Raw genomic sequence first — 27,403 nt, 5'->3', positions numbered from 1 at the left:
GACAGTGGTGGTGCACGCCTTTAATTCCAGCACTTGGGAGGCAGAGGCAGGCGGATTTCTGAGTTTGAGGCTAGCCTGGTCTACAGAGTGAGTTCCAGGACAGCCAGGACTATAGAGAGAAACCCTGTCTTGAAACAAAACAAAACAAAAACAAAAACAAAAGACGATAACATATATCCTATTACAAGTTTGTTATGGTTCGATGTTTGTGAGTCCTGAGAGTAAAATCTGCAGAAAGACTTACTAGAAACCAGTGAGCTAAAGGGTACAAGCCTTGCACTATGAGCAAAGAGTAATGCTTAAAGCTGTAAGTCAATGACTACACAAAAGCTTACTGTCAAGGGAAGTTACAGGATTAAGGTTTGAATAATCAAAAAGGACTCTGTGATCCATATCTGACCCCGCATCCATCCCCATCACTGGCATTATGTATAAGAGCCACAGACAGAAAATGGAAGACGGGAAGAACTGAATGCTTTACAAACAGACTGTGCATCTAGTGTGTGTTAAAACTACAGCCAGCAATCTAGGACAGTTTCATTACAACGCTTCTATTCCAGCAGTTCTCAACCTGTGGGTCTTTATCCCTTTTGAGACTGAGTGATCCTTTCACAGGGATCGCCTATGACCACCAGAAAACACAGATATTTGCATTACAATTCATAACGGGGCAGCAAAATTACAGTTATCAAGTAGCAACAAAAATAATTTTATGGTTGGGGTCACCACAACATGAGGAAGTGTATCAAAGGGTCGCAGCATTAAGAAGGTTGAGAACCACTGCTCTGTTCCTTGGTGGGTCCCCTACAGGTCTCCAATGCCAGGATTTATTTTGTTTTGTGCCTTAAAGCATGTCCCATTGAGAGGCTTGAGGAATCAACTGACTTTTCAGGCTGAGTAGAGCAAAGAGCAAGCAGGCAGTGAATCCTTTCAGTTCAGTGGTCATAGGCATGTAAGGACTACAGGCAGCAACCCAGCTGTAGCTCCTGACTTCTTGGCTTCCTTTCATTAGGAGTCTAGTAGTGGTACAAAAGGAAGATACAATTCTGTCTGCATCACAAACAACTTAATATACTCTAGTTGAATACGCAAACAAAACAGCATTCCCATTATTATATAATTAGTATCAAAATTAATGCAGAAGCCTTTTACCTGGGAGATCCAGGTAAAGATAATAAAGATGGCTCATTACTTGTATAACTTTGAATTTACAGTTAATGATAAGTAATAATTACTACTCATAACATAGCTCTAGGTTGTTTTAGAGATAAAGAAATTAATAAGAGGCTAATTAACTTTAGATATAGAGAAAAGAGAGACCTGTTTAGAACAATCACTATTACCTCATCCATTTGGAGTATTTTCTAACTGTGGGTGCAACACAGAGAACCTCGACTAAACAGCTTCACTGGAGACCTTACATATTAGCCGGGTTAGCAAGGATCATCACAAACACACGTTACTGAAAAGGACGGTGCAAGTCACGCCACCAGTGAGGAGTTATTTATCTTAAACACGAAGTACCACAAAGGAAAGGAGGTTTGCTCCAGAGCAACTAATTCAGTAGGGAAACCTTGTCCTTCTATTTTACATTTGTTACCAGCCTTCAATCACAATCCAAAACAGCTCCAGAAGTCCCATGAACACAACAACATCTAAAACATGAGAAACATTTTTCCTCCCATTTGTTTTCTTCCCACACAGCTCTACATTATTGAAAAAACCTGGGCTTTCCTTCCGACTTCTATTTAAGAGTCCTACCTCCCAGCACTGTGAAGCAGAGGCAGGTGGCTCCCTGTGAGTGAGTGTGGAATCAACGAAAGAAGGAAGGAACAAACAAACCAGGGAGAAGACCACAAAGAGAAAGAAGAGGAGGGAGAGGAAGGGGAGGGTGAAGCCTATTCCCACGACAAAAGAGGTAAGAGTGTGAGTTAAGATCACCCCTAATTATTACACCTCCTGGGATTGAAAGCACCTCCACCAAGTCAGATTATAAACAGAACACACACAGGTGTTCTTTAAAGATTTCAGAGGAAACTTGTTTTTCTACATATGAACTCAAAAGTTTTAGTGCAGTAGTTCTCAACTGGTGCGGGTGGTAACACCTTTGGGGATTGAATGACCCTTTCACAAGGGTTGGGCCACATAGATAACTTGAATATCAGATATTTACATTGATTCTCAACAGTAGCAAAATTACAGCTATGAAGTAACAATGAAAATAACTTTACGGTTGGGGGAGTCACCACAATATGAGGAGCTTTAGTAAAGGTCACAGCATTAGGAAGTTTGGGAACCACTGTTTGAGTGGTAAACTGAATAGTGTGATTATCATTATTATCTAGAAGATTAGTTCTTGAGTCCAGGTTATATAACTTCCATTTTCACTTCCATAGCAGACTTATATGTGTCCTCTTGCTTTGGTTAAACTCCTTTAGTTTTTTATGACAGTTTCAGACTTGTTCCTGCAGGGTATCACTCACTTAAAAAAGAAAAAAAAAAAAAAGCTATGAAATTCATCTAATCTTTTGAAGAAGGTAACAATTTGTTAAAGTGTTTAAGAGATTCTTAAATGTTTAGAATTATTCATATCTAATTTGTAAGTTTAAAGTATTTTAATTAAAATCTCAAGAACTTACAAGAATCAAATACTTAGTGTTGTTATGTTCTACAGTATGTGTAGATAATGTAACCTGTCCAAAATTTCTAGTTCAAAGATTTGCACACAAAATAGTTTTGCATCATCCATTTAAAGGTACTTACTGATCCTTCTAAACCAACTCCAGATCTCCTTCAAGGAACAATTACCATTTTATTAACTCTATTTGAAACTTAAGCACAAACTTCAGATAACGTCCCCCATATACTAGCCTTAGCAGTAAGAGACTCTAGTGTTTCAAAAGTTCCATCTTATCCGCTAAGAATAAAAAATCACCAGCATTACTAACAGAAAAGAGTAAAGGCTAGGGAATAATTCTAACCGTGTTTCTGCAATAGTAGTACTAACACAGTCTACAGTTTTCTAAGTAGACATTATAAGGCAGAAACCTTTGTAGTGTTTCTCAAAAGTTTGTCACCCAGAACCCCGGAGCTCTTGTCTCTAGCTGCATATGTATCAAAAGATGGCCTAGTCGGCCATCACTGGAAAGAGAGGCCCATTGGACACGCAAACTTTATATGTCCCAGTACAGGGGAACGCCAGGGCCAAAAAGTGGGAGTGGGTGGGTAGGGGGGTGAGGGGGGAGGGCATGGGGGACTTTTGGGCTAGTATTGGAAATGTAAATGAGGAAAATACCTAATAAAAATATTAAAAAAAAGTTAGCCACCTTATTTTACACATCTTGCGAGTGTAGCTTGCAAGTGTTTGGGGTTTGTTTGCTTTGGTTTGGTTTTCAAAGCAGGATTTCTTTGTGTAGCTCTAGTTATCCATGACTCTGCTCTCAAGAGTAGCAAACAAAACAAAACCCCATTTAGAGTAAGGCTGACTTATGTTGGGAGTTCAGAAATTGCTACCATCATAAGTATAGCTCTTGGGTATTATTGATACCTTGAACTAAGGGAGACTTGAAGATTGGAAGCAAACTCTCCTGCTGTCTTCCTATCTCTTACCCCACATTTTCCTCTGAAAGTCGTCCTAAAGACAAGAGTCCCCTTTCCTCATGGATGATAAAAGAAACCTAACACCTAGAAAGGCCACTCTTAGAAAATCCTCTTTCTAGAGGGGCTCTGTCCCTCTAACAGGGCAGAAGGAATGCTGCACAGAAGAGTTAAGAATAGGGAGACTGGCAGGCAGCACTTGAGAGGCAGAGAGGCAAATCCCTGAGTTCAAGGCGCCTACAGCGCCAAGTCCAAGATAACTAGAGCTACACAGAGAAACCCTGTTTAGAAAAACCAAAACCAAACAAGCAAGCACACCTCAAATCTAGGACTTGCTAGTTTCCTCCATTTCAGTCTACCACCATTAGATCGTGCCCTTTTGTCCTAACACTCTCCCACCCACTGCCTACTCCTAAGACAAAAAGGTTTCCCTGGGACTCGGGGTCTTCGTTTATGAAAGCTCCACACCACATAAAATTTGGCTTACACAAGTCTATTTTGTTCTCTCGTGTAGCCAACCCAAAGCTTTAAGAGCAGGCATGGATCATGACCTTACCATGAGTGGGGAAAAGCCATCACACCCGACAAAGTGGGACAACTTTATGAGTTGAATTTTCCACAGTGAAACCAACAATAAAGGATAGCTACTCTTTTCTACTTAAAAAGACAGTAAATGACTTTTTGAAACTTTCCTACAACCAAAAATGAAGTTGACAACCAAGAAACTCAGTTCAGTCAGCAACAGGCCTCATTCAAACTGATTTTGTAGTGAATTTTTCTTTAGACAATGTTTTTTTAGGTTATAGCTTACTTGCTTGGGAAGAAAATAGATGTGTAACACAAAAATAGCCCTTGATGGTGTGTTCAATAACTTGATGTTATTATCTCATGGATGTGTGAGTAGGTATGTATACATACATAATTATATTGTATAACATATTATAATGTGTATAATGTGACAAGGTTTTTGAAAGTCTAGAGTTTAATCATGTTGATCTCTAATATGCTTTATAAAATGTGCTGTGAAGCTGTTAGTTAATTGTAAAATCCATATATCGCAAAGCAGCTCTAATATTTGAAAGCCTGTAGCAGCCACGGACATATCTAATTTAAAAAAAAGACTGCAGCAAACAATTTTATATTTAAGAAAAAAAGTCGAAATAATCTGATTTCCTGTATTTCTAGTTTGACTACAATACAACAAGCAAACTCAAAAGACAACAGATAATGCAGATGGTTGTCTGGCAAGTCCTAAGTGTGGAGCCAAATAGAAGAAAGTGAGAAGTCTAAAGACTCTAACAATTACAAGACAGAAAGAGGTTATTGGAACAGGGTGAGCTTTAATTACAGACTCAAAAGGATTGTCACCAGGACAGAGTTAACTAAAAACACTGGCTTCCCTTTTCTTTGACGTTGCAACAGTTTAAATTTTCAGTTCATAAAACTGTTGGGAATTATCTTTCCAACTGTCTCTTAGCATGTTAACAATTCGAAGGCAATGCTACAATCAGGTAGATCAAAAGGAAAATTAGCGTGTGAGCTAGGGGTGCTGTATACAGATTAAAGAGAGATGACTCCGTTTGTCAGTGGAGATGAGCCAAGTCAAGAGAGGAGCTGAACAGCGGTGGGGCACCAGGGACACAAACTAGGGAAGCAAGCGCTTAACCCCACTGGAAGACCCATCAACAGGAGGCAGCTGATGGAGCGGCCTACGGATTCGCACACGGTGTGTTTGCAAGCAGCCCGCCCTCCCGTCCTACTTTACCCTGGGCCGAAGCCACCAGTCGTCACCTGGAATGGGAGTTCCGGAGTGACTCGATCAGCCGCTGCTTCTGCTGCTGGAGACTGGTGAGGCCGGCAGGGGACCCAGCCGCGGAGGATGACGCGCTCTTCGCCAGGGGAAAGAGCCAGCTCATCCTCCTCGGGTCCCCGGGCCCGAGGCCCTACAAGGTTCTGGCCTGCTGCTCCTCGCTTAGCCCAGTGCTTCCCGGGCGATCGAGCACGGCCCGGACGGGGTGCCCAGGGGCCGCGCCGTCTCCCACACGCCGCGCTCGTGAGTCCCTGGCCCCGGGGGTCCGAGCTACCACTGCGGGCGGCTGGAGAAGGGCGACTCGTCGGCTGGACGGAACCCCGGTGTGCTCCGGGCCACCACCACCCCGGGGTCAGTTAGCTAGGCCTGGTCGCCTTGCCGGCTCAGCTGCTCCAACGCCGGGGCGTTCGTCACCTGCCCGCCCCGCCTCCTGAGGGAGGGCCCCGCCCACCCGGCGCCCGGCGTCATCAGGCCGCGCCCTCGGCGGGACGTGCGAGGAGCGACGTCGCCGCGCTGGGCCGAGCGCCGCTCCAGCTCCCCTTTCCCCCTTTCGCAGGGCGAGAGGCGTCTATGGGGCTCCCGCCGCCGCCGCCGGTACCGCCACCGCCACCGCCGCCGCCGGGTGCTAGCTCTATGGCGAGGAGGAGGAGGAGGAGCGCGAGCTCAGAGACCCAAGTAGATCCGGCGGGGGCCCGGGCGTGCTGGGGCGCCTTGGGAAAAGGGGCTGGGAGTGGGGAGCCCGAGATTGGCGCGCGCGATGGCGCCCGCCTAAGCGTGGCTGTGTGGGACGGAACTGGCGGAGGCGGGGAGCCCGGGGGGACGGCGGTGCTAACGGGCGGGGGGCGGGTGGGGGCTGTCAGGGGCGCGGCGCGCAGTGATGACGCCACCGCTTTGTACCTGGGACTTCGTTGTGGGAAGGAAATTGCGAGTGGAGGGCGGTGGCCTACTTGGGGCCCCGGTGGCTTTCGTCCTCGGCAGTGGTTTTTGGGGGTAGTCGGTCTGGCTCTAGGCCATGCGAATAGGCACCCTGCTCCTGGCCGGCGGCCAGCCGAGCGACTTATCCTTGACATGAAGGCGGCCGTGCTCTCTCCACGTTGCTCGCCCACGGAGGACGCGCGACCTCAGGGATGAGAAGGCCTTGGCTGCCCCTTGGAGGGACCCCTGAGACCGCAGTAGAGAAGAGCGGGTGGAGGAAAGCAGGGTTAAAGTACAGTGTGTCGGTAGAGCGCGTGTAGGGACCGGTGTGAGGACGGAGGGGAGGAAGAAAGAAGGCGTGCCCTGCATCACCTTTTGTTTTCTCCAGCGTACATTTAGGAGTTTGGGACACCAGGCCACCCTCTTTTAACTCGCTGGTTTTGTCGGGGGTTATTGTGTGTTTGGTCCCTGTCCGTCTGATTAATTATCTTACCATTGTATACCGTGAACCTTGTGTGGATGGCAGAGACGTGAGGTCTCTCTTGGGTTGCCAGTTTTTGAAATTAGAAATTTTTAAATGTACACATTTCATTGCCTGCCTGCCTACCTGCTTGCTTGCTTTCTTTCTTTCTTTCTTTCTTTCTCCCTCCCGCTATATTTGTTTCTGAGATTGCCTAATGGCTTTTCAAAACATTTTTAAGAAAAATGTTTCCTCTGCTCTGCTTTGAATGAGTAAGATTTTTAAATGTTTTGTTAGAAGAATAAAAGCAAGCATTCTGTTATGAAACGTTTGATTTTGTTGATTTTTTTTTTTTTTTTTGGCTTGAAATGGTTCAAAGTTTTGTGTGGAGTGAATTGAACTCGGAGCAAATCTTAATTAGTGAAATTTATATTCAGTTGGGAAATCGGCGGTGTGGTGCTTTTATCCTCTAAATATTAGCTGTATACCTTGAGAAAAGGAACTGTCTAAAACTTGATTTTGTTATGAGTCATGAACTTTGTATAAATAAGGTTTATACCAGCCCAGTTTTATAATTCACATTCATGATATTGGTGTTTTTTTATTTCAACAGGTGCATAAGTAAAGGGTAAAGTATTTTTATGACACAAATCTTCAATCAAGTATAACATTTTGATGCTCCACATCTAGACTCCTTGTGCTGTCACTATGCCAGCAGCAACCGTAGATCATAGCCAAAGAATTTGTGAAGTTTGGGCTTGTAACCTGGATGAAGAGATGAAGAAAATCCGTCAAGTTATCCGAAAATATAATTATGTTGCTATGGTATGGACATGACTAAAGCTTTTTAAAATGCCTTTTGTAAGGGTGAAGTGGGAAGTGTGTGAGTGAATAAGTACGTGTGTGTGTGTGTGTGTGTGTGTGTGTGTGTGTGTGTGTGTGTGTGTGTGTGTGTTTGGGGGGAGGGGTGCACTGACACGGGTCTTTTGGTGGCCTGAGACTTCCTGATTAAGCTACATTGACTGGCCAGGAAGCCCCAGGGATCCACCTGCCTCTGCTTTCCAAACATGTAAATTGCCAGCACATGGGCCATGCACCTTTTAAGCATAGATTCTTGAGTTTGAACTCCTTCTGGTCCACATGCTTGCATGCCAAGTGCTTTTACCAGATGAACTGTCCCCCTAAGCCCTGGAGTGGGCTGTTAAAACCATCAGGTAAAGCTGGGCGTGGTGGTGCACGCCTTTAATCCCAGCACCTGGGAGGCTGAGGCAGGTGGATTTCTGAGTTCGAGGCCAGCCTGGTCTACAGAGTGAGTTCCAGGACAGCCAGGGCTATACAGAGAAACCCTGTCTCAAAAAACCAAAACAAAAACCAAAAACCATCAGTTAAACCCTTCTCATTGATAGCTAAGGATTAATTTAATCATGAAAAAAGTGGACTATTTCTTTCATCGAAGGCTATCAGAAACAAAACTATTTTGACAAGTTGAGTTTTTACTGCTTGCATTAATCGGCAAGGGATTAGGAGTCAGGGACATTTGAGTGTAAGTGGCAGACATGCTTTAGGATTTAGTCTTGCTTCACCTGGGTTTAAGAGATTAAGGGAGGCAGGCTTCCCTGTGCTCTCAGGAAGCTATGGCATTCCTATGGGTTTTTACTGAGTCTGAGCTGCTTTGTGAGAAGGCAAGAGTAAGATACCAAGGCTGCAGATGGGAGGAGTCGCTCACTCAGCTAGGAGGAGAATGTTGTGTGGTTTAGACGTCTTTGGCATGGGGAGGAGGACATGGTTACAGAATGTACTTGTTGATGTACAATTTTGTGAAGCTGATTACGTTCAGTGGGAGGACTATAAAGCCTATCTAAGCATGTCAGCTCAGCTCTAAGCAATCCCAAGGCCGTGCTACTAGGTCCAAATAAGCTTTCAGACCAGTGAGTTCCTGGGTATCTTTTTAAAAAGAAGAAAGATAGAAAAACCAAAGTAGATCTTTTAGAAAAAAAAAAATTGCTAAAGCTCCAGAAACATACTTGATCATTAAACAGTCTGCTCTTATAAGTGGTATTCAGTCTGCCTAGCATGTTTGTATAATTAATTTTCTGCTTTGTTACTACATTTTGTGTATTTGTTATAGCTAGTCTATTTTCTTGGGTTTTTTTGTTTGTTTTTTTTCGAGACAGGGTTTCTCTTGAGACAGGGTTTTTCTCGAGACAGTGCGCCACCACGCCCAGTGCTAGTCTATTTTCTTGATCCACACAATTATTAGCCCTAGAAGGCGATATTTCAATGTCTTGCACCTCTATCCCTGGCCCACTTCACGTCTAGCTTAATTTTTATAGAATCCAGTAATTGGCTGGTGGTTGTATTAAATTCAGCAAATTTTAATTTCTTTGCTGTCATATTGACTTACTATTTTTTTCTTCCTCTTCCTCCTCCTCCTCTTTTTTGTTAGCCTTAATTTGAATGCTCATGCTAAACTAATACATAATTTTACTATCACAATTTAAAAAGAAATGCATCTCTGTGGATAAACAGGAATTTCTTTGTATAGCATACCATTCAGTAAGGTATGCTTGTCCATAATTAGAGCTGAAACTTTCTGTCTCGGCAGGGACCGTTATTTTTATGAGCAGCAGAAATTGTTAGTGGTCATTTATATCTCAGATAATAAGGAATAGCTGCATTACAGAAAGGACAGCTTACAAGAGAGAGTGTGACTGTACACAGAAAACACCTGTGCTAACTAAAGAAATGACATTAATGAGACTTTTTCTTTATTTTGGTGTCTCACTGCTTTGATTGGAAAGCACAGGGTACTTTTTAACTTTTAAATCAATCTTTCATGCGGGTTGAGTTTAGTAATGTAATGCTATAAGTGTAGTTTCATATGCCTACTCCTTAGGAATCAGTTTATGATTTTTCTTTTCCTTGGAAATAGCCCAAATATTTGCCTGAGTTTATTATGAGTTATCAGTACAGGATAGTAATTTATGGATAAATTTCAAGAAAAAGTAATTTAAGTTTATAGAATATTGAGGTCTGATAGGTAATGCTGTTCATGCTTATAAAATAAGCATTGAGTGTGAACATACAGAATTTCATTGTCATAGAATTCTCTGACTTGTATCAAAAATTTCCTGAGAGTTTATGGGTTGTATTTATGACCATTTAGTAAACAATTATCAATTATTTTACAGGACACCGAGTTTCCAGGCGTTGTTGCAAGACCCATTGGAGAATTCAGAAGCAATGCTGACTATCAGTACCAACTGTTGCGGTGTAATGTAGACTTGTTAAAGATAATCCAGCTCGGACTGACCTTTATGAATGAACAGGGAGAATACCCTCCAGGAACGTCAACTTGGCAGTTTAACTTTAAGTTTAATTTGACGTAAGTGGGAAGTAAATATATAACCTCAGTGTCCCTGGAAATGTACTAAATACAGAAATTCAAAAGTTTAGGCTTATTATTACGAGGCAGTTGTAATTGCTTCACAGTTAGAAAGATAATAAAAACTTTCTAATTTCAAAGACTTTAGTTATAGAGATGTTATTTTTAAAATATGATGGTCATTTTTATGGAAAGTTGTGAACCTGTATTTGTGTTGCTGTTTCTGTTGTGTTTGTCATTGTTTAAGGTGCTGCAGATTAAACCTGGGGCCCTAAGCATGACCCTTAGGGTATTGATTTGACTTTTACATTTTGCTGTTGTTTTGCTTTTTTGAGACAGTGTCTCATTACATAGCCTAGGCTGGCCTGGAACTCTCTATGTAGACAATGCTGGGCTCAAACTCCCAGAGATCCATCTGCTTCTGCCTCCCAAGTGCTGGGATTAAAAGGCTTGTGCCACCACACATAGAGCTTTCACATTTGTTTTTATGCCCAACTTGGAATACATATGATTGGGGTGGCGCTTTGCTGACTAAGCAAGCGGGTACCACTTAGCTACAACTCCAATCTACTGTGACTTGTTAAGATAGTTATTATTCCTGTGAAGAAACTATTATTACAGTCATACTTTGCATTCTAAATACTCACCACGTGTACTAAGATATTTCTTGGGAAATTGGGGCTATTTTCTTTTCAAATTCATTTTCTCTAAAGGGCTATTCCAATGCAATCCTCAACCTCTTAATCTACATACAGAAAATGTAATAGTATTGAAGCTTGCATATTTACCAAAACCTGATGTCTACCTCAAATCTTGGGTATAAACTATTTCTTTAGTTAAAATAGTTCTACATTAATTATTACAATCTTCATAGCTGAGGGAACTGCATGAAGGTGAGTCCATCCTTTTGACACAGCATCATTGGCAAAGTTTATGCTCAAGAACCATGCATTTGGATTTTTAAAATTTATATATACACACACACACACAATGTTTTAAGTAAGTTTGCCACATTTATAACCATTGTGGAGTTCATATGACTTCTGAGCTTCAGGATATAAGCGCCTAGTATGAGGCAGGGGCATATTACTGCTGTTCAGGTATGGAAATAAAATATATAGTATATTCTGTACTATGTTACAATATTGTGGTGCCCTTCTGCTTGGTAGCCTATATTTGTATAATATGATCAAACATCTGGTTTGAAAAATAGCAACAGAAAATGATAAGAAAATCAGTGCTAGTGTAAGAATTCTTACATGAGAATGAGAATTCTTTCTTCATTCCTATTTTTTGTTGAATATGTACAGTTTTATGTTAGACCTAATGAATAGCAGGACTGATGGTTTTAGAAGGCAGTAGTGTAAGCGATGCAGTTGTGTATCTTGAAAAATGTGTTGTTACTCCTCTAAATAATCCTGATAGTATTTTAACATCTAGTACTGTCCTGACAGTCCCTATAGACCCTAGAAAGGCTAACGTGCTCATCCCCACTGTCATTTCATAGTGCTTCATGAGTACTACAGCTTTGGAACAGGTGAAAATGTCCTCCCATGCTCTCCTCAAATGATTACTGTGTTCTTTAGTTTTTTCCTATTTTAACTTCTTCAGGGTTCTTTTTACCCCTCAAATTAATCATCATAGCATTGGGTGTTGTTTGGTTTTTTTGTTTTTGTTTTGTTTTTTTATATAAGATACTCAGTTTGTGACTGGGAGCTAATATCTCAGGGTATTAGTTGGTAAAGCTGGTAGTCTTCATTGCAAGGATGGTAATTTTTGTAGCAGTGGCTTTTCCATTATTCTCCAGGAACATTTGTTTTTTTCTTACTCAGACAAAACTAGTTTTACCGCCAATTTTGCTACTATTTCTACTAATGGTAACATCATAGGATGGTAAAGAAAAGAGTGCATTGGCTGGTGAGGTGGCTCAGTGCTTAAGTGCCTGCCATCATGGTGGATGATCTTAAGTATGATGCTCAGGACTCACATGGTGGGAGAGAACTGAATATGTGTCATATGATGGACATGTGCAGGCGCGCGCGCGCACACACACAATGAAAATTTTAGGCTAAAATTTTTAAGAACATAGTGAAAAATGTTAATGAGAACAAAAGCCTTTGAGAAGATAAAAGTAGTACTGCATAATGTGGGAAGCATCATAATAGCATCTTAGACGTGTTGAAGGATGGTGGAAATTGACCTTGTTGAATGCCTAGAAGGAGCGTGTTAGTGCACTAGGCTCTGCAGCACAGTGTTGGTGAACATTGTCCAACATCATAATAGCCTAGTGGTTTTCATCTCTCTGCCTGTTGTCTGTGCTTGCGAAAATTTTTGTGTTTAATTCTCACATTTGTCCAAGTCAGGGTTCTTTTAGGTTTGCCAGTGTTGTTTCAAGTTTTACCATTAGCATCAAGGGAGTAAGTGCAAAGCATTATTTATCAGGTGTAAATAGAAAGATTTGTGGAAAGATATGTATAGTTGCAGTGTGTGTTGCATTAAGCTTTGCATAGATTCTTGAGAGTAGCCCACTTATAAGAAATACCTACAATTGGAAGAACGCTCTTCAAGTCTTACTTAACATTCTCTGAATCTTGAAGGCATGACTTGTAATACCTAGATCAGTATTAGGTAACAAACATTTAGGAAAAAATAAATACTCTCTATGTAAAAATGTGTCTTTAGACATATTGGTATTTTGGTCACTGTAACTGTTGTACTTACTGTGGGCTTGAAAGCAAGCATGGTTATTAATGTGTGTTTTCAAGCTAAGACTTTGCTTTCTTTGCCCAGTGCTTGATAAACTCTGTAACAGAAAAAGAACATCACAGCCATAGTTAACGAGCACACTGGCTGCTATTGTGTCCTCTTCAGAGCTAAACTTGAGTGTTATGGAGTGAGCAAGCTGGATTATCCTCACCACTGACATAGCCTAAAACTGTTGGCTTGATGGACAGCATTTTCTAGTAGTGTTTTCTCACCTTCTCATTAGCTCCTCAGGTTAAAGGTGAGGTAAACACACTTGCGAGGTGTGGATTTACCCACAGGATTACTGTTAACATTGAAGTATATACATTTCAGACATAAAGAAAGAAAACTTGACTGTAACAGTGTTACACTGTGACTTTATAAAGCATATTTGCTGACATTTTTTTTCTTTTTTACAAAAAGCATGCTTTTGAAACTGCATTAGTATTGAAAAGTTGAAACAACTTTTACTAGTTTCTCAACACTTCCTCCTAGTTGTTGTGTAACTATTATATTTTTGGTATATATTAAGGATTTCTCATTTATATGTGATATTGGTGATATTGTTATTCAGAGTTCTGAGTAATCCGTTATTTGACCTTTTTCTGGTTTTTTTTTGTGGGGTTTTGTTTTGGTTTTTTTTGTTGTTTGTTTGTTTTTTGTTTTATTTTGCATAGCCCTGGTTGTCTTGAACTTGCTTTGTAGACCAGGGTGGTCTCGAGCTCAGAGATCTGCCTGTCTGCCACCTAAGTGGACCTTTTTCTTAATGTACTGTGGTATATCTAACTATGCTGTGGTTGGATGATTAGGGTCTATGCTTTAGGTTCTTTAGTGAGCCCTTCACATGGCTCCTGACTCATGATGGCTCAACTTACACTTTTTGACTATATACAGAAGTAGTATGCATTCAGTGGATGAGACATTAAATTTTGAATTTTGTGCCATTTCTTTGGCAGCACTGTATACTCTTGTACAGTGTTGGGTAGCAGTAGGAAGCACTGTCTCCCAGCTGGCTGCTCTTCTCTATGATAGCTTGCATTACACTCTGCTGCCAAGCATTTAGGTGATGTAGTAATATTTTCACCTTTTGTTACTGTCGTCCTAACTTCTAATGAGGTTATCAGGTTATAACCTTGATCATGGAGTATCTGTATATTCTTCGGAAACTTTGTGGTTAATTTATTGGAAGTTGAAATCTAAATCCAAAGATGAAAACCTTGTTAAATTTTATGTATTCATTCCCAGAAGGAATATTTCAGTAAGTTTTAACTGGGCACATATGTGCATATTAAGAAACAAGCAGGCCGGCTTGCTACTGTTTTCTGAAAGTTATAGTCTTTTGCAAATTGGAAACTTCTGCCCAGTTTCATCCATCAAAAGAATAAATAATTAGTCTATTTTAAATAGCTTGCTATTTGGACTTGTGAGAATACTTCCTATTTTTAGTTGTCTTCTTGTCATTCATGGACTTTGCAATTTTAGATATATTTTTGTGTTATTACTTTATTTTGAGCTGTTATTTGAGTTTATTAAGGTCTATTGTTATTAATTTAATTTATTAAAAACTAAAGATGGCTAACCATTAGTATAAAAGTAAGTGACATTTGAAGGAGGTGCTATATCGACCCTATGGTGGGCATCTGGGAGGTGATCAAGAAGTAGTTTAATGTTGATAAGAACACGTTTAGAAGTGTGAGTTCTTATAATAGGGTTTATTCATATTATAAAAATAGGAAATTTGGTATTTTTACATGATTGAGTTAGTAGATAGTGCATCTTTAGGATATTAACTAAGATAGCCGTATGTACCTATGCCTTTTGGAAAATCTTCGGAGATTTTTACATGTTTTTTACTCATGTTTAGTCATAACTATATACTTTGCTAACTTAAATCTGAATAATAGATGTAACAGGCAGTAGCCAACACCAGATGAAATTCTTACAGTTTGACTAAACAATGTTATAGTTACTTTTTAATGTTAGTTTTAGTATTTTTCCCTTTATTGCTAGAATGTTTGAGAGTAGAGAAAGCAGAATGTAGAACATCTAAAGTTGGTACCATCAGAAAAGGATTGTACAGTGATTTGGAAATGAGACTCCTAATTGCTATCAAATTTACCTTACTGTAGGAAGTTTCCTTCATCCTCTCTAGAGATTGACCTCACCATTAAGGTTATGAGTTGGGTATTATAAAGTATGAGTTCTGTACCAAACTTTACTATAAAAGACTCATTCTACAAAGCTTAGACTGAGTTATATAAATTTTGCAGAAGAGAGAGAAAGAAAGGGAGTGTTCATGTGTCTTTGTTTGCCAACCTTACTTTATTATAAAATACCGAGGTCCTCCTCCAGGTCTCTCACCTGGGAATTGTGATTCAATAGGTCTGGGACTGCATTGGGACCTGGGAATCCATATTTTTGGTAAGTTCCCCTGGTGATTATTATCATTGGGCAAGTTTGGGAAATAATGACTTAAATGCACCAAGACTCACTATCCTACCTTATTGATGTATTATTTAATTTGGTAATGGTTACATAATGTTGACTATAATAAAATAACTTGAGCATGTGGCTAAGAGCAACATGAGCCTGGAGAACAGTCTACTGTATTCTTGATTGATTAATCGTGTTTAAACGAGCTTCAGTGTGAGCCCAAGGACCTCATTTAAGGGACATATTTTTAGTATAACAAACAATTTAACCGAGGGTAGTGGGAGGGCCTGCATTGAATTTATTCTGATATCTTTCCTACAGGATGTTTCAAGAGAAAGCATGATGTTTGAAAGTGATGACTGTGGCTCCTCTCTGTTTTTAGATGCTTCAATTCTTAATTTTGTCATTTAGTTCCTGACAGTCTGGGAACTAAACTGACCTTTGAAATTGATTTCCAGAGAATAAGCTACAAAAATACATCTGATGAAAATCAAACATTAATTTTGGTTTTGTTAGTTTTATTGAAGTCTTTTATAGAAATTTTCTTTTGCTGATGGTAGAAACCAATGTTAAGGTTTTTTAAAAAGTAAATAAAAATAAGTGATAAATCCACAAGATACTTTTTCATGAATCTTCAACTTTTTAATATAATACTTAATGTATTTGTGCTTAGAAACTATAGGTGGCTTTTTGTGTGGTTTAAGTAAAAGTTTGAAGAGCTGGTTTATAGTGTGCTTCCTGGCTTGGTTTAAGGTAGTCGTCTAGGATTGTATTTGCCTCTAATGTAGGTATGTGATTGCTGAAGAAGAAATGATGTCATAACTGAGTCTTTATCTGAACAGTTCACTGCTTAACTAGAGCCGCTGAAAGGCTCCTCATTTGTGAGAGGAGGCATCTCCTTTTTCTTTAAGATGGAATGTAGTTTAACTCAGCCACAAGAGATGTTGGCCACTTGGTGTCTCCTTCCTGGTTCTGCTGAGAGCATGAGAGGTGTGCATAACCCCTCATGGCTGTGGTTACAGCTCCATCTGGCAGCACTAAAATAGCTGCAGAGACTGAAAAGAACATGTCTGTGGTAGCCTCTGGTGAGTAAAAGACCCTTTTTAAGCCCAGTGAAATGTATGTAATGTTTAGAAGCTGATGAAATTGAGTTGGTGTTAAGGGTGAACTCACCATTGGACTTTTTGAATGATTATTTACTTTTTGGATACCTCATATTTTATTTTTCTTGATCATTGTGAAGCATTTGAATGGTTGGACATAAACCAATCCTCTGTCTTGTTTCTGCATTGTAGTTGTAGGCATAAGTGGAGAACAACTGTTTAATGGGAATTTTGAACTTTCGTTTTCTTTCTCCTGCCAGGGAGGACATGTATGCTCAGGACTCTATAGAGCTACTAACAACATCTGGTATCCAGTTTAAAAAACACGAGGAGGAAGGAATTGAGACCCAATATTTTGCAGAACTTCTTATGACTTCAGGAGTGGTTCTTTGTGAAGGGGTCAAATGGCTATCATTTCACAGGTAAAAAATAAATAAATAAATAAATAAATAAATAAATAAATAAATAAATAAATAAATAAATAAATAAATAAATAAATAAATAAGGGGTTGCAGTGTGCTTCTGTCCCATCTGCCTTTTACGTCTGTCTGGGTTACTGTGTCAGCAGTGTTGTGCTTAGCTCTAGAAGGAATTAGCTGCCGTGAGTCTGTCTAGTACCTCACTGAGAACAGTGCTGTGGATCTTTTAACAAAACCAAAACCACACATACCTGCTCTTGGGTGCGTGTACCAAAGATCTTCTATGGTAAAACTTCTCCTCCTTCAAATTACAAGTAAAATAATAAACATCAAATAAAAGTTGATTTTGTTTGTCCTCCAAAAGATAGGCTCAGTAAGGTCATTTGCCAAATAATGAGTTTAAATTATAGGTAAGAAAAAGATACTTTATAGCTATAATTCCTCTCCTTTAACCCAGTGGAGGAAACTCATGAACCTAAAGGTCAGCACCAGCAAACGCTTGTTGTACGGAGATGTCTGGGGTTGGGCTTCAGGGAAGGCTGGCACAGGCCCTTCACAGGAGGACTTCAGGAGGGGAAGGAGTTAGGCCGCTGTGGGAAGACTCGTGATAAAGGATGTGTGACGTCAGTTTGAGGGAGCAGGGGGTTGTATTGTATAAAAAACCAGTTCTTACTTTTCCTTAGTTCCTGTCACATTTAACTTTTCCATTGACAACTGTCTCGGAGAGTTATACTGACATAGAAACATTTGAGGAAATGTACATCTTAATTAAGTCACTTAGTGGAAATGAAATACTCTGTTAGGGATTTATTCTTCGAAATTGGAAAGTGTCACCATCTCATGTAAATGGTGACAAGGTTTTACATGATTTTTGCCTTTGGCATGTTAAGTCTTGCTGGTTTATTACATTTTCACATACCTTCCCATTCACTGTGGCAGTGACCTTACTGAACCTATCTTTTGGGGTGTGCACTTGCATGTCTGTGTGGTTGACATAAAACACTCAGCTTTTACTTGGGTATTGGGGGTCAAAAATACTCATGTTTGAACATCATCTCTCCAGCTTACATATCAGAAAAATGTTATTTTAGTGACTGTAGAGTTAAATTTATACTATCATGTGTTCAAGATGCTGAGTGATCAGTTTCTGCACTGTAGTTATGGACGTGTTTCTTTTCATTGTTCCTGTGTGTACGTTATTGTTAATCCTTTTGCCTATAGTATGACTTGTTTAACTTTCTATCTGAAAAACTAATTTCTTTCATTGTATGGTATTAATGTATTTTTTTCTGAATTATTTTAATCTTTTTATTAGTGGTTATGACTTTGGCTATTTAATCAAAATTCTGACCAACTCTAACTTGCCTGAGGAAGAACTTGATTTCTTTGAGATCCTTCGGTTATTTTTTCCTGTCATTTATGATGTGAAGTACCTCATGAAGAGCTGCAAAAATCTCAAAGTAAGGCTTCAGATGACTTTATCCGGAACTAGCACATTAGTTAGCCCAATGAGTCTCAACCTGGAAGTTGAACAACCCTTTCACAGGGATCAATTATGACCATTGGAAAACACAAATATTTATATTATGATTCATAACAGAAAAATCATAGTTAAGAAGCGATAAAAATAGTTTTATGGTTGGGGTTCACCACAACAAAGCTGTATTAAAGGATGCAGCATTAGGAAGGTTGAGAAGCACAATTTAGACCAAGTAATTTCTATAATATCTTAGGCCTGAATGTTTTAAACCATGTTTTAGAAGTTATGTTAAGCCGGGCAGTGGTGGTGCATGCCTTTAATCCCAGCACTTAGGAGGCAGAGGCAGTCAGATTTCTGAGTTCAAGGCTGGCCCGGTCTACAGAATAAGTTCCAGGACAGCCAGGGCTACACAGAAAAACCCTGTCTCCAAAAAAAAGAAAAAAGTTAGTTAAATTATCTGATCCTATTCTTAATAAACAATCTCTCTTCAAAGCTGCGGTATTTATCTTAACAGGATAAGGTTTGTTTTGGTTTTGTGTTTTCCTTGGTTGGATTTTTGTCTTGTTGTAGATACTTTAAATTGTATTTTATGTATGTGGGTATTTTACTTGCATGTGTATATGCACTAAATGTGTGCCTGCTGTCTGAGGAGGTTAGAAGAGGGCATCCCATCTCCTAGATTATAGTTATGGATGGTTGTGAACCACCATGCTGTGTTGGGGCTGAGCCTGTGTCCTCTGCAAAAACAGCAAGTGCTCTTACCTGCTGAGCTATCTTTCCAACCAAGTTATCTTACCTGCTGAGCCATTTTTCCAGCCCAGAATAATGTTGATATATTAATTGCATTAAATATATTTAAGAGGGCTGGTGAGATGGCTCAGTGGGTAAGAGCACCCGACTGCTCTTCCGAAGGTCCAGAGTTCAAATCCCAGCAACCACATGGTGGCTCACAACCATCCGTAATAAGATCTGACTCCCTCTTCTGGTGTGTCTGAAGACAGCTACAGTGTACTTACATATAATAATAAAATAAATCTTTTAAAAATATATATATATTTAAGATACACACACTCTCACTCACTTCTGTGGAAGTTTACAGCAAGAGGTAGCAGAGGCTAAAAGAGAGAGTGTCAGACCCTCTGGAACTGGAGTTATGGGTACTTGTGAGCCACCTAGTGGGTGCTAGAAACTGAAATTTGGTCCTCCACAACAGCTGTGCTCTTAGCTGCTGAGCCAACTCTTTAGTCCCCAGAATAAATTTTTAACAAAAGCCAAGCTAAGGGCCATGTTTTTGTTATTGATGCCAGATTGAGGGTCATCAACTGAAATGAAAGTGTGAGGTGTACACTGACAGAGCCCTGTATTACAGAGGTTCTCATACTCCCAGCACACAGAACTATCACAAGCATACAGATTGGGGTTGGCCAGCAGGGGGCAGAGACACTCAGTAGTGTTCTAAGGTGGTTTTCCTTCAGATTATCCTGACTAGAGACTCTCCTTTATTCTTTCTTGTTAAAGTATGATGTTGTTATTTTCGTAGCTAAAACTGGTTAGGCATAAATACTATATAGTAAATGTGTAGGTTCTATATAGACAGTAGCTTATTCTGATAATACTGAACATATGTAGCCATGTATTTTTAACCTTTGGACATTAATTTTATCAAAACAAACATTTCCTGATTAAAGAAAAGTACTACTTTGGCTCAAGAGCAAATTCCCCTGAGTTGGCACAGATCCCTGGCAATACACTGAGTGGGTTTTTAGTTGCTGGATTTTGGTGTGATATGTTAAGTTATAACTAAGGAAACAAGTGTATGTGTAGCCAATATTGTCCCTGTCTTCAGTAAAACCAAGGTTGGCCAAGTTTTCCCTATCTAGGTTTTAGAAAAATACAGACAGAGCTTTGCTTTAGGAAACAGTAAGGAATTTAATAGTTTTTCTTAAGCAAGAATAGAGGAATTATAATGTGGAAGCTTTAGTTTCAACAATTTACTGAGAATTGTAGGACAGAAGTAATTTGTCACTGTTGTAGGTGTGGTGCCAAATAACTAGGAGAACTTCTTGAAAGATTATCTCATGACTGTCAGTTGAAAGTCACAGAATCCTGTGTCATTTGAGGTTTCCTCATAAGTGAACTCCAGCAGAGTATTCTGACTACTTACACTGATGAGTGGCATGCTGAGAATCTAAGGCTCCCACCTGGCTGGCTCTGGAAGTTTTTGGTTTTGTTTTGTTTTGTTTTGTTTTGGTTATTTATTTATTTATTTTTGGTTTTTCAAGACAGGGTTTCTTTTATTTATTTATTTATTTTTGGTTTTTCAAGACAGGGTTTCTCTGTATAGCCCTGGCTGTCCTGGAACTTACTTTGTAGACCAGGCTGGCCTCGAACTCAGAAATCCGCCTGCCTCTGCCTCCTGAGTGCTGGGATTAAAGGCGTGCGCCACCATGCCCGGCTGTATTTTGTTTTTTTAATTGACAGCTTGGTATAATGATAGTTTTCAGAAACAGAGTCCTAATTTTTTATTCTTCTATATATTCAGAAATATCTAAAAATATCAAATATTTTATTGAGTGCTATGTGAGCTGCTCACATTAAAAGTGTATGTTAGCAATAAGGTGCTACCAGTCATTCATATCTAGTCTGCTGCTGTGTTCTAAGCAGCTGCCAAGGATGCATGGTGCACACAATGTTAGAAACCGTTGCTGGCAGGAGTCCTGTCAGGCTAGGATGTGACTACAGGATAGTAAAGGCTTTGTATTTTAAGGAGGAAGTTGATTGGTAGTCTGTTCTGTGTCTGTCTATTTCTTCTCTTTTCCTTTGACACTCGTTATTTTTCTCAGTCATAGCTATAGTAATATAAGCAGATCAGAGCAACCATTCTAAAAGAGTTGTATATTTGTAAAATTCTCTTTTTAGTTGAGAAAATGGAAATTATGTGGTAGATTGACAATGACAGTGGTCTGAACACTCATGTTGTCTTTGTTTTACTAAGTTTTAAATACTTTAGGGGATGCAGATATTTTTAATGACACTGAGTATGGTTTATTACTGTTACCCTGAATATGATCTACTTCCTTCATATCTCTGGAAAGTTGTTAAGGCATGCTTAACTTGCCTTAAGATGTATAATTAAAATAAAATTTTCCTATTAGAATTTCATATTCTGGTAAAAAAAGGCTTTTATAGTCCACAGATAAATTACAGATTCATATTTTATCAATCCCCTTGCCATCTTTACAAGGTTCATCTTTACATATTAAAAATGTATTCATATTTTTGTCAGTGTCTAAATCTGTAATTGTGAATTCCAGTCCCAAAGTCCTCTCTATTTGACAAGCAACTTTTCTTCCTTCTAGGGTGGATTACAGGAAGTTGCTGAGCAGTTAGAGCTGGAGCGCATAGGCCCTCAGCACCAGGCAGGATCTGACTCACTGCTTACAGGAATGGCCTTTTTCAAAATGAGAGAAGTATGAAGACATCAGTGCCTTTTTCTTGGTTGTTAGGTAGAGAACATTAAAGGTCTGATGACAAAAGTTTTGGGCATTAAGAACCTACTAAGTGAAGATATAAATAGAGGTACTATATAAGTTACATCCACCACATTTGAATGAAAATGTTAAATAAGTCCTCCTGAAATGTAACGCAAAAGGAAATAGAATAAACTCTTTATAGAATAAAAAAACATTATTTATTCTACTGAAATATGTTGTTTATAGAATAAAAAATTAGGTGATTGTAGAGATCATGTACATATGAACATGCTGTTTTTTAAGCTAAAAAGGTAATAGTGAGGGAACTCAACTTTCTTAGACCCCATACGAGCCAGGGAGTCGTACCTTCTTTTTCTAGAAACTGGTGGCGAAAATAGATTTGCTCATGTCATTCTTCATTGCTTTAAAGGTTTTATAAAGTAGAACTTAACAGTTTTTACTAAGTCTTAAAGGCTTTTTGAATATATAGGTATTAATTAAATCTGAAGTCTGACATATAGTTGAGTCAAAACTATCAGGAATTCAAGTATAAAATTGTTAGGAGTAGAAGGATGATATGTAGTGGAACTGAGTGTTTTTAGGATAGATAACTAGGTGATAGATGTCGTGGTTACTTCATTGCTGATAATAATAAACAAATTTTAATTGTATACCCACACACACACACACACACACACACATATATACACACACACACACACACACATGTATTCTATTTTTGGTACACTGTGTGTGTGTGTCCTATTTTAGTTTGGTATAAATGGTACAAATATATATATAAAATGTGCCTACAGAAACACATTTTTATGAAATAGTTGCTGTGGAATTATTTTGAGTATATTCTCTTGGTAAAAACATGCTATTGACAGAACGCATTTGACTTGTTTTGCCAGGTAGTATTGATTCAGAAGTTATTTGAATTGTCCACTCACGTAACTAACTTAGTTTCAGTATAGGACCACCTTTTGGATTTTTTTTTTTTTTTTAGTTTTTTTGAGACAGGGTTTCTCTGTTTAGTCTTGGCTGTCCTGGAACTCAGTTTGTAGACCAGGCTGGCCTCGAACTCAGAAATCCACCTGCCTCTGCCTCCTGAGTGCTGGGATTAAAGGCGTGCACCACCACTGCCTAGCTGGATTTTTATTTTAAAATGTCTTATGGCTAGTCAGTGGTGGAATTCTGGCACCAGTTTGTTATCCTTATTTTCCTTTTTATTGTCTTCTTCAAGGACAGTGATGTAGTGAGAGTGTTAAGGTTTACTGTCTATACCATGCTTAGGATTTTGTTAATTTTAGTCAGTTCACCCTTGCACCTAGACTTAAGACAACCTAAGATGGTATAATGTCTCCTCCCCTTCTCGACATTACTTCTCATATTCTGTGAAGTTTGTTATGTTAAAGAAATGAAAATGTCTGCCATGTTTTTTATGCTCATAAGTTCTTATTAAAATGAGGTAAATGTTAACGAAAAATATTTTTGCTTTTTAGAACGTGTCCTTTAGGCCTGTAGTTAAGGGCATCAGTCAGTCTTATTTATTAAATATGCAGCATAGCTTCTCAAAGGAACATCACAGAAAGAGTTAGTAGCAATTACAGTGTTGAGATGTAAACTACAGGTTGTATCATTTGCTTAAGATGATTTTTTTTTCTTTCAAAATTTTCTTTTTAGATGTTCTTTGAAGATCACATTGATGATGCCAAATACTGTGGTCACTTATATGGCCTTGGTTCTGGCTCATCCTATGTACAGAACGGCACAGGGAATGCATATGAAGAGGAAGCCAGCAAGCAGTCATGACAGGAAATAGTCTTCTTATTTTTATTTTATACGAGTTACACACATGCTTGTATATAGGTTTTATCATCCCTTAAATAATAGGCAATACCCCCCCCCTTTTGTAGACCTTCTCTGCTTTCAGTAATAAGTATGGCCTTTCTTAGCTATGATCTTAATAAATTAAAGTACATTCAGGTTAAATCTGGCCTTAATTTAATACACTTCTTATCAAGCTTGTGTGACAAAGCTACATTACTGAATAATTTGATAAACTTTGCCTACTTGAGCTTGGTTTTGTTTTTCCCTTTTCCTAAATTAACTAGCATTGAGTGTAATTTATTTCCCTCTTCCATGCCTCTCCTTCTATTCTGCAGTACTTATAGGTATTTAAGATTGTGGACCATCAAGTTTGCACTTTAGAGAGTGATTTCAATCCTCTATTTTATCAGAAATTGTGATTTTTCTTGCTCTTAGCTAGAAAAATAACCATCTACCACCTTTTTACAGTATTTGCTTGTTTTTGACATTCAGAGTACAGCACGTGCATTGTGCAAATTGTTCAACAGGAATAACAGAAAAAGACAAGGAACTACTGAAGAGCCTAGTAACTACTGTTTCTGTGTGTAGTGTTTAGCCTTCCAAGCACATCTCATGTCTGTTGGTTTCTAATTGGCATGCATAGGCTGCTATGTGACTGAAGAATTTCAAACCAGCTTTACACCCTTCAGGAAGAAGCCCTGTGATTGGCTATCTCCTCTCTGCCAGAAGGCTGGCCATTAAGATGTTGGAGCTCCAGTTTTATGACAGCACCGCCTCCCTTGATCGGCTTCCTTTTACTCCATCACTTTTACCCTTACTGTTTTATTTTATAAACATATTTATGATGTTCTTGATTTGTTAACTACACAAATCAATTTCATTAAAGTCCAAAGATAACAAGTCTTAAGGTACATTTTATATCAATAAAAATACAAAATAAATGTGATTTCATAAATGCTACAAAAATAAATAATGGAGAGATTTGGTGCAAAACAACAAAATGCAAAAAATATATATAAATACACACATATATAGCTAATAAAATTACCTGAGGAGTGTAATGCTTGTTTATTTTTTTGTGTATATCTTTGCAATCTATTTTATATATATTGACAAGAGACTGTGAAATATTTAGCCATGCAGAATATGTGACCAGACCAGAGCATGTGTTGGAAGATTTTGGTGAACATTAACTCTACCCTGAAGTGATGGACTACAAGTTGTAATGTGTGTTATCTACACTTCAATCGATATTAGCAAGTCTCCAACTGTTAGCAACATAGTTCGTTTCCCTTGTACATTCTGTAAACATGATATGAAAATGCTGTACCTGGGCGGTCCTTTTTAAACTAAACATTATTTGCAAAACAGAGGGTATTATTTGTTTTTAAAGCTTTTGTAAATAAAGGCTTCAAAAATGTTTTCCTATATGGTTGTGACTGATGGCTTTGGTTTTGGGGCTCTTATTTAGAAGTGTTGAATACTTGAGCCATTTTCTTTGGGTAACAGGACTTCACTAGGTGGTGTGTGTGTTCTCAAAAGATTGGTTTAGTTTTTATTAGTGTTCAAAGTTGCAGTAAGGCCAGCTGATCCATAAATCAGTTCTCCAGCCCAGAGCCTGGGCCATAAAGCCTGGCACTCTGACCCCTTTGTATCAACTGTATTCCTTTCCTTGCCCTTTGTTAATTACCTGACTGAAAGAAATTAGAAGTCTCTGGGTGTAGAAGCTCACATCCGTAATCCTGCTGTTGTGAGTGACTGTCCTGAGTCAATTTCCACTGTCTTGGTGTGTTCAGCTGCACTCCCTTGCAAAAGGATTTTTCCATGCTGGTCTTTATCTGATTACATCCCGTTTAGGCAGGATGGAGAAGGCCAAAATAGCCTCACTTGAGTATCCAGACACTATACTGTTGCGCAGCTTTTCCTTAGTTGTACACGTCCTGGGAGAGGCTAGAGGTTAGAGACCTGGAAGATTAGGGGAAAGGAGTATATGCAGATAATGAGAAGCCCTCCTCCCTGTTTGGTAAAGACTTTCTAATTACAACTGTTGAAAGGAGTATCCATACCATTGCTGGTAACCCTCACATTATGCTCTGTAAGGAAACTCCACAAACTCAGTGTTTCCTCAGAGTGAAGGTGGGCCATGGTTTGTCCTTGGAACCCTAGGAAGAGGACTAATTTTATCTCCCCAGGAACACCTAGCATTGGGGAGATCCAAGGAGGATCTTGAGTTTGATAAGAGTAGAAAACCCTGGCTTCAATCCCCTTTAACCTCCAGAAAGGATAGAAGGGAATCTCTGTCTTTTGCTTTTTTAAGACTTACAAACTAAGTATACTTAGCACAACCTTACTGTGACTTATTTTGAAAATCCAAGATGAAGCAGTGTTCTATGGTTTCTTTTTCACCTTCCTCTCAGAAACTGGAACTGCTTGTTCCGCATCTGTTGCTGAGTTTCCTGATTTGTATCAATTTGGCTTTCTTCTCTAGAAGTCACTTTTGCTCAGGACTGTTAAAACCTTACTAAAATCTCAGCTTTGAATACATTTGATCCAGTCATCTGGAATCACCAGTCTTTACAGAAGAAAGGTTGAACTGGTCTATAAGGCAATCTGCTGTACTTTTGTGTCTTGCAAACTGAGAATTTAAAAACCATTTTTTAAATGGTTAGACTGTGTGCAGAACATGTCCTAACATGTAAATTATATGAAATTCCAATTTCAGTATCCATAAGTGAAGGGGTTATCGCAGAGAAAGGACCTTCAGTTGGGGAAATGCCTCCATGAGATCCAGCTGTGGGGTATTTTCTCAATTAGTGATCAAGGGGAAAGGCCCCTTGTGGGTGGGACCATCTCTGGGCTGGGAGTCTTGGGTTCTATAAGAGAGCAGGCTGAGCAAGCCAGGGGAAGCAAATCAGTAAAGAACATCTCTCCATGGCCTCTGCATCAGCTCCTGCTTCCTGACCTGCTTGAGTTCCAGTCCTGACTTCCTTGGTGATGAACAACAGTATGGAAGTGTAAGATGAATAAACCCTTTCCTCCCCAACTTGCTTCTTGGTCATGATGTTTGTGCAGGAACAGAAACCCTAAGACACTTTTATTCCTTTCTTTTTTTGAAGACAGGGTCTCAAAAAAAAAAAAAAAAAAGTCAGGCTGTGGTGGCTCACGCCTTTAATCCCAACACATGGGAGGCAGAGGCAGGTGTATCTCTGAGTTGGATGCTAGCCTGGTCTACAGAGTGAAATCCAGAAGAGCCAAGTCTACACAGAAAATCTGTCTGAAGGAAAAACAACAACCCAAAAGCCCAAAGTTTGAGTATGTAATTATGGCTGTCCTCAAACTCACTATGTACTCAAAGAGATCCCCCCTCCCTCCTATCTTCTGAGTTCAGGGATGAAAGATATGCATGACCACACTGGGATTTTTGTTGTAATTTTTAAATTTAGGGTTAAGAGCAATTTTTCTGAATGAGAACTTGTCCTCAGTCAACTACTGGGGCAGTGACTTTGGCTATCAGCTTTTATTATAAGTTTGGCAGAGTTCCTTAACAAGTTTGCCTTAAAATTACAAAGCAAAACAATACCTTTACTGCGTTAGTTTTCAGCAAAGACGAATCCTTTAAATCAGAAGCCTTCCAAGTTGTTCCGTACTCTAGGTGCTATTAAAGTTTAAATGAGGGCTGGCAGAAATGGCTCAGTGAGTAAAACTATTAGTCTGATAACTCGAGTTTAACTTCTGGAGTCCATATAAAGA

The 27,403-nt window shown here is 39.2% G+C and overlaps 2 protein-coding genes across 14 annotated transcripts in view; one reads left to right on the top strand and one right to left on the bottom strand.

The window, feature by feature from the left end:
• Positions 1 to 5,880, bottom strand: part of Vps37a (vacuolar protein sorting 37A) — a 39,393-nt gene extending 33,513 nt beyond the window's left edge. For 3 of the 4 annotated variants that reach the window (XR_003947316.1, XR_003947317.1, XM_030243671.1), the window contains exon 1: positions 5,389 to 5,880. Coding sequence is in view for 1 of the 4 variants with exons in the window: in NM_033560.3 (NP_291038.2) it covers positions 5,389 to 5,513 (125 nt within the window). In the remaining 3 variants the exon portion in view is untranslated. The remainder of the gene's footprint in view (positions 1 to 5,388) is intronic. The other variant, NM_033560.3, reaches the window with a different exon arrangement.
• Positions 1,775 to 25,084, top strand: Cnot7 (CCR4-NOT transcription complex, subunit 7). Of its 10 annotated transcripts, NM_001361939.1 has the most exons (8): positions 5,868 to 6,082; positions 7,396 to 7,607; positions 9,974 to 10,167; positions 15,295 to 15,333; positions 16,709 to 16,870; positions 18,183 to 18,327; positions 21,707 to 21,817; positions 23,507 to 25,084. In NM_001361939.1, the coding sequence occupies exons 2-8, from the start codon at positions 7,491 to 7,493 to the stop codon at positions 23,633 to 23,635; spliced, it is 897 nt and encodes a 298-aa protein (NP_001348868.1). In that variant the 5' UTR covers positions 5,868 to 6,082; positions 7,396 to 7,490; the 3' UTR covers positions 23,636 to 25,084. The 10 variants fall into 10 exon arrangements, 7 of the variants coding, with proteins under 7 accessions (NP_001258471.1, NP_001348868.1, NP_035265.1 ...); NM_001271542.1 differs by lacking the exons at positions 5,868 to 6,082; positions 15,295 to 15,333 and adding an exon at positions 1,775 to 1,918; NR_155265.1 differs by lacking the exon at positions 15,295 to 15,333 and having other exon boundaries at positions 21,707 to 21,926.
• The last annotated feature ends 2,319 nt before the right edge of the window (positions 25,085 to 27,403 follow it).

This window comes from Mus musculus, chromosome 8, assembly GCF_000001635.26.
Source record: "Mus musculus strain C57BL/6J chromosome 8, GRCm38.p6 C57BL/6J".
Lineage (NCBI taxonomy): Eukaryota > Metazoa > Chordata > Mammalia > Rodentia > Muridae > Mus > Mus musculus.
The sequence above is the reverse complement of the archived record's forward strand: the minus strand, read 5'-3'. Positions and strand labels throughout refer to the sequence as shown.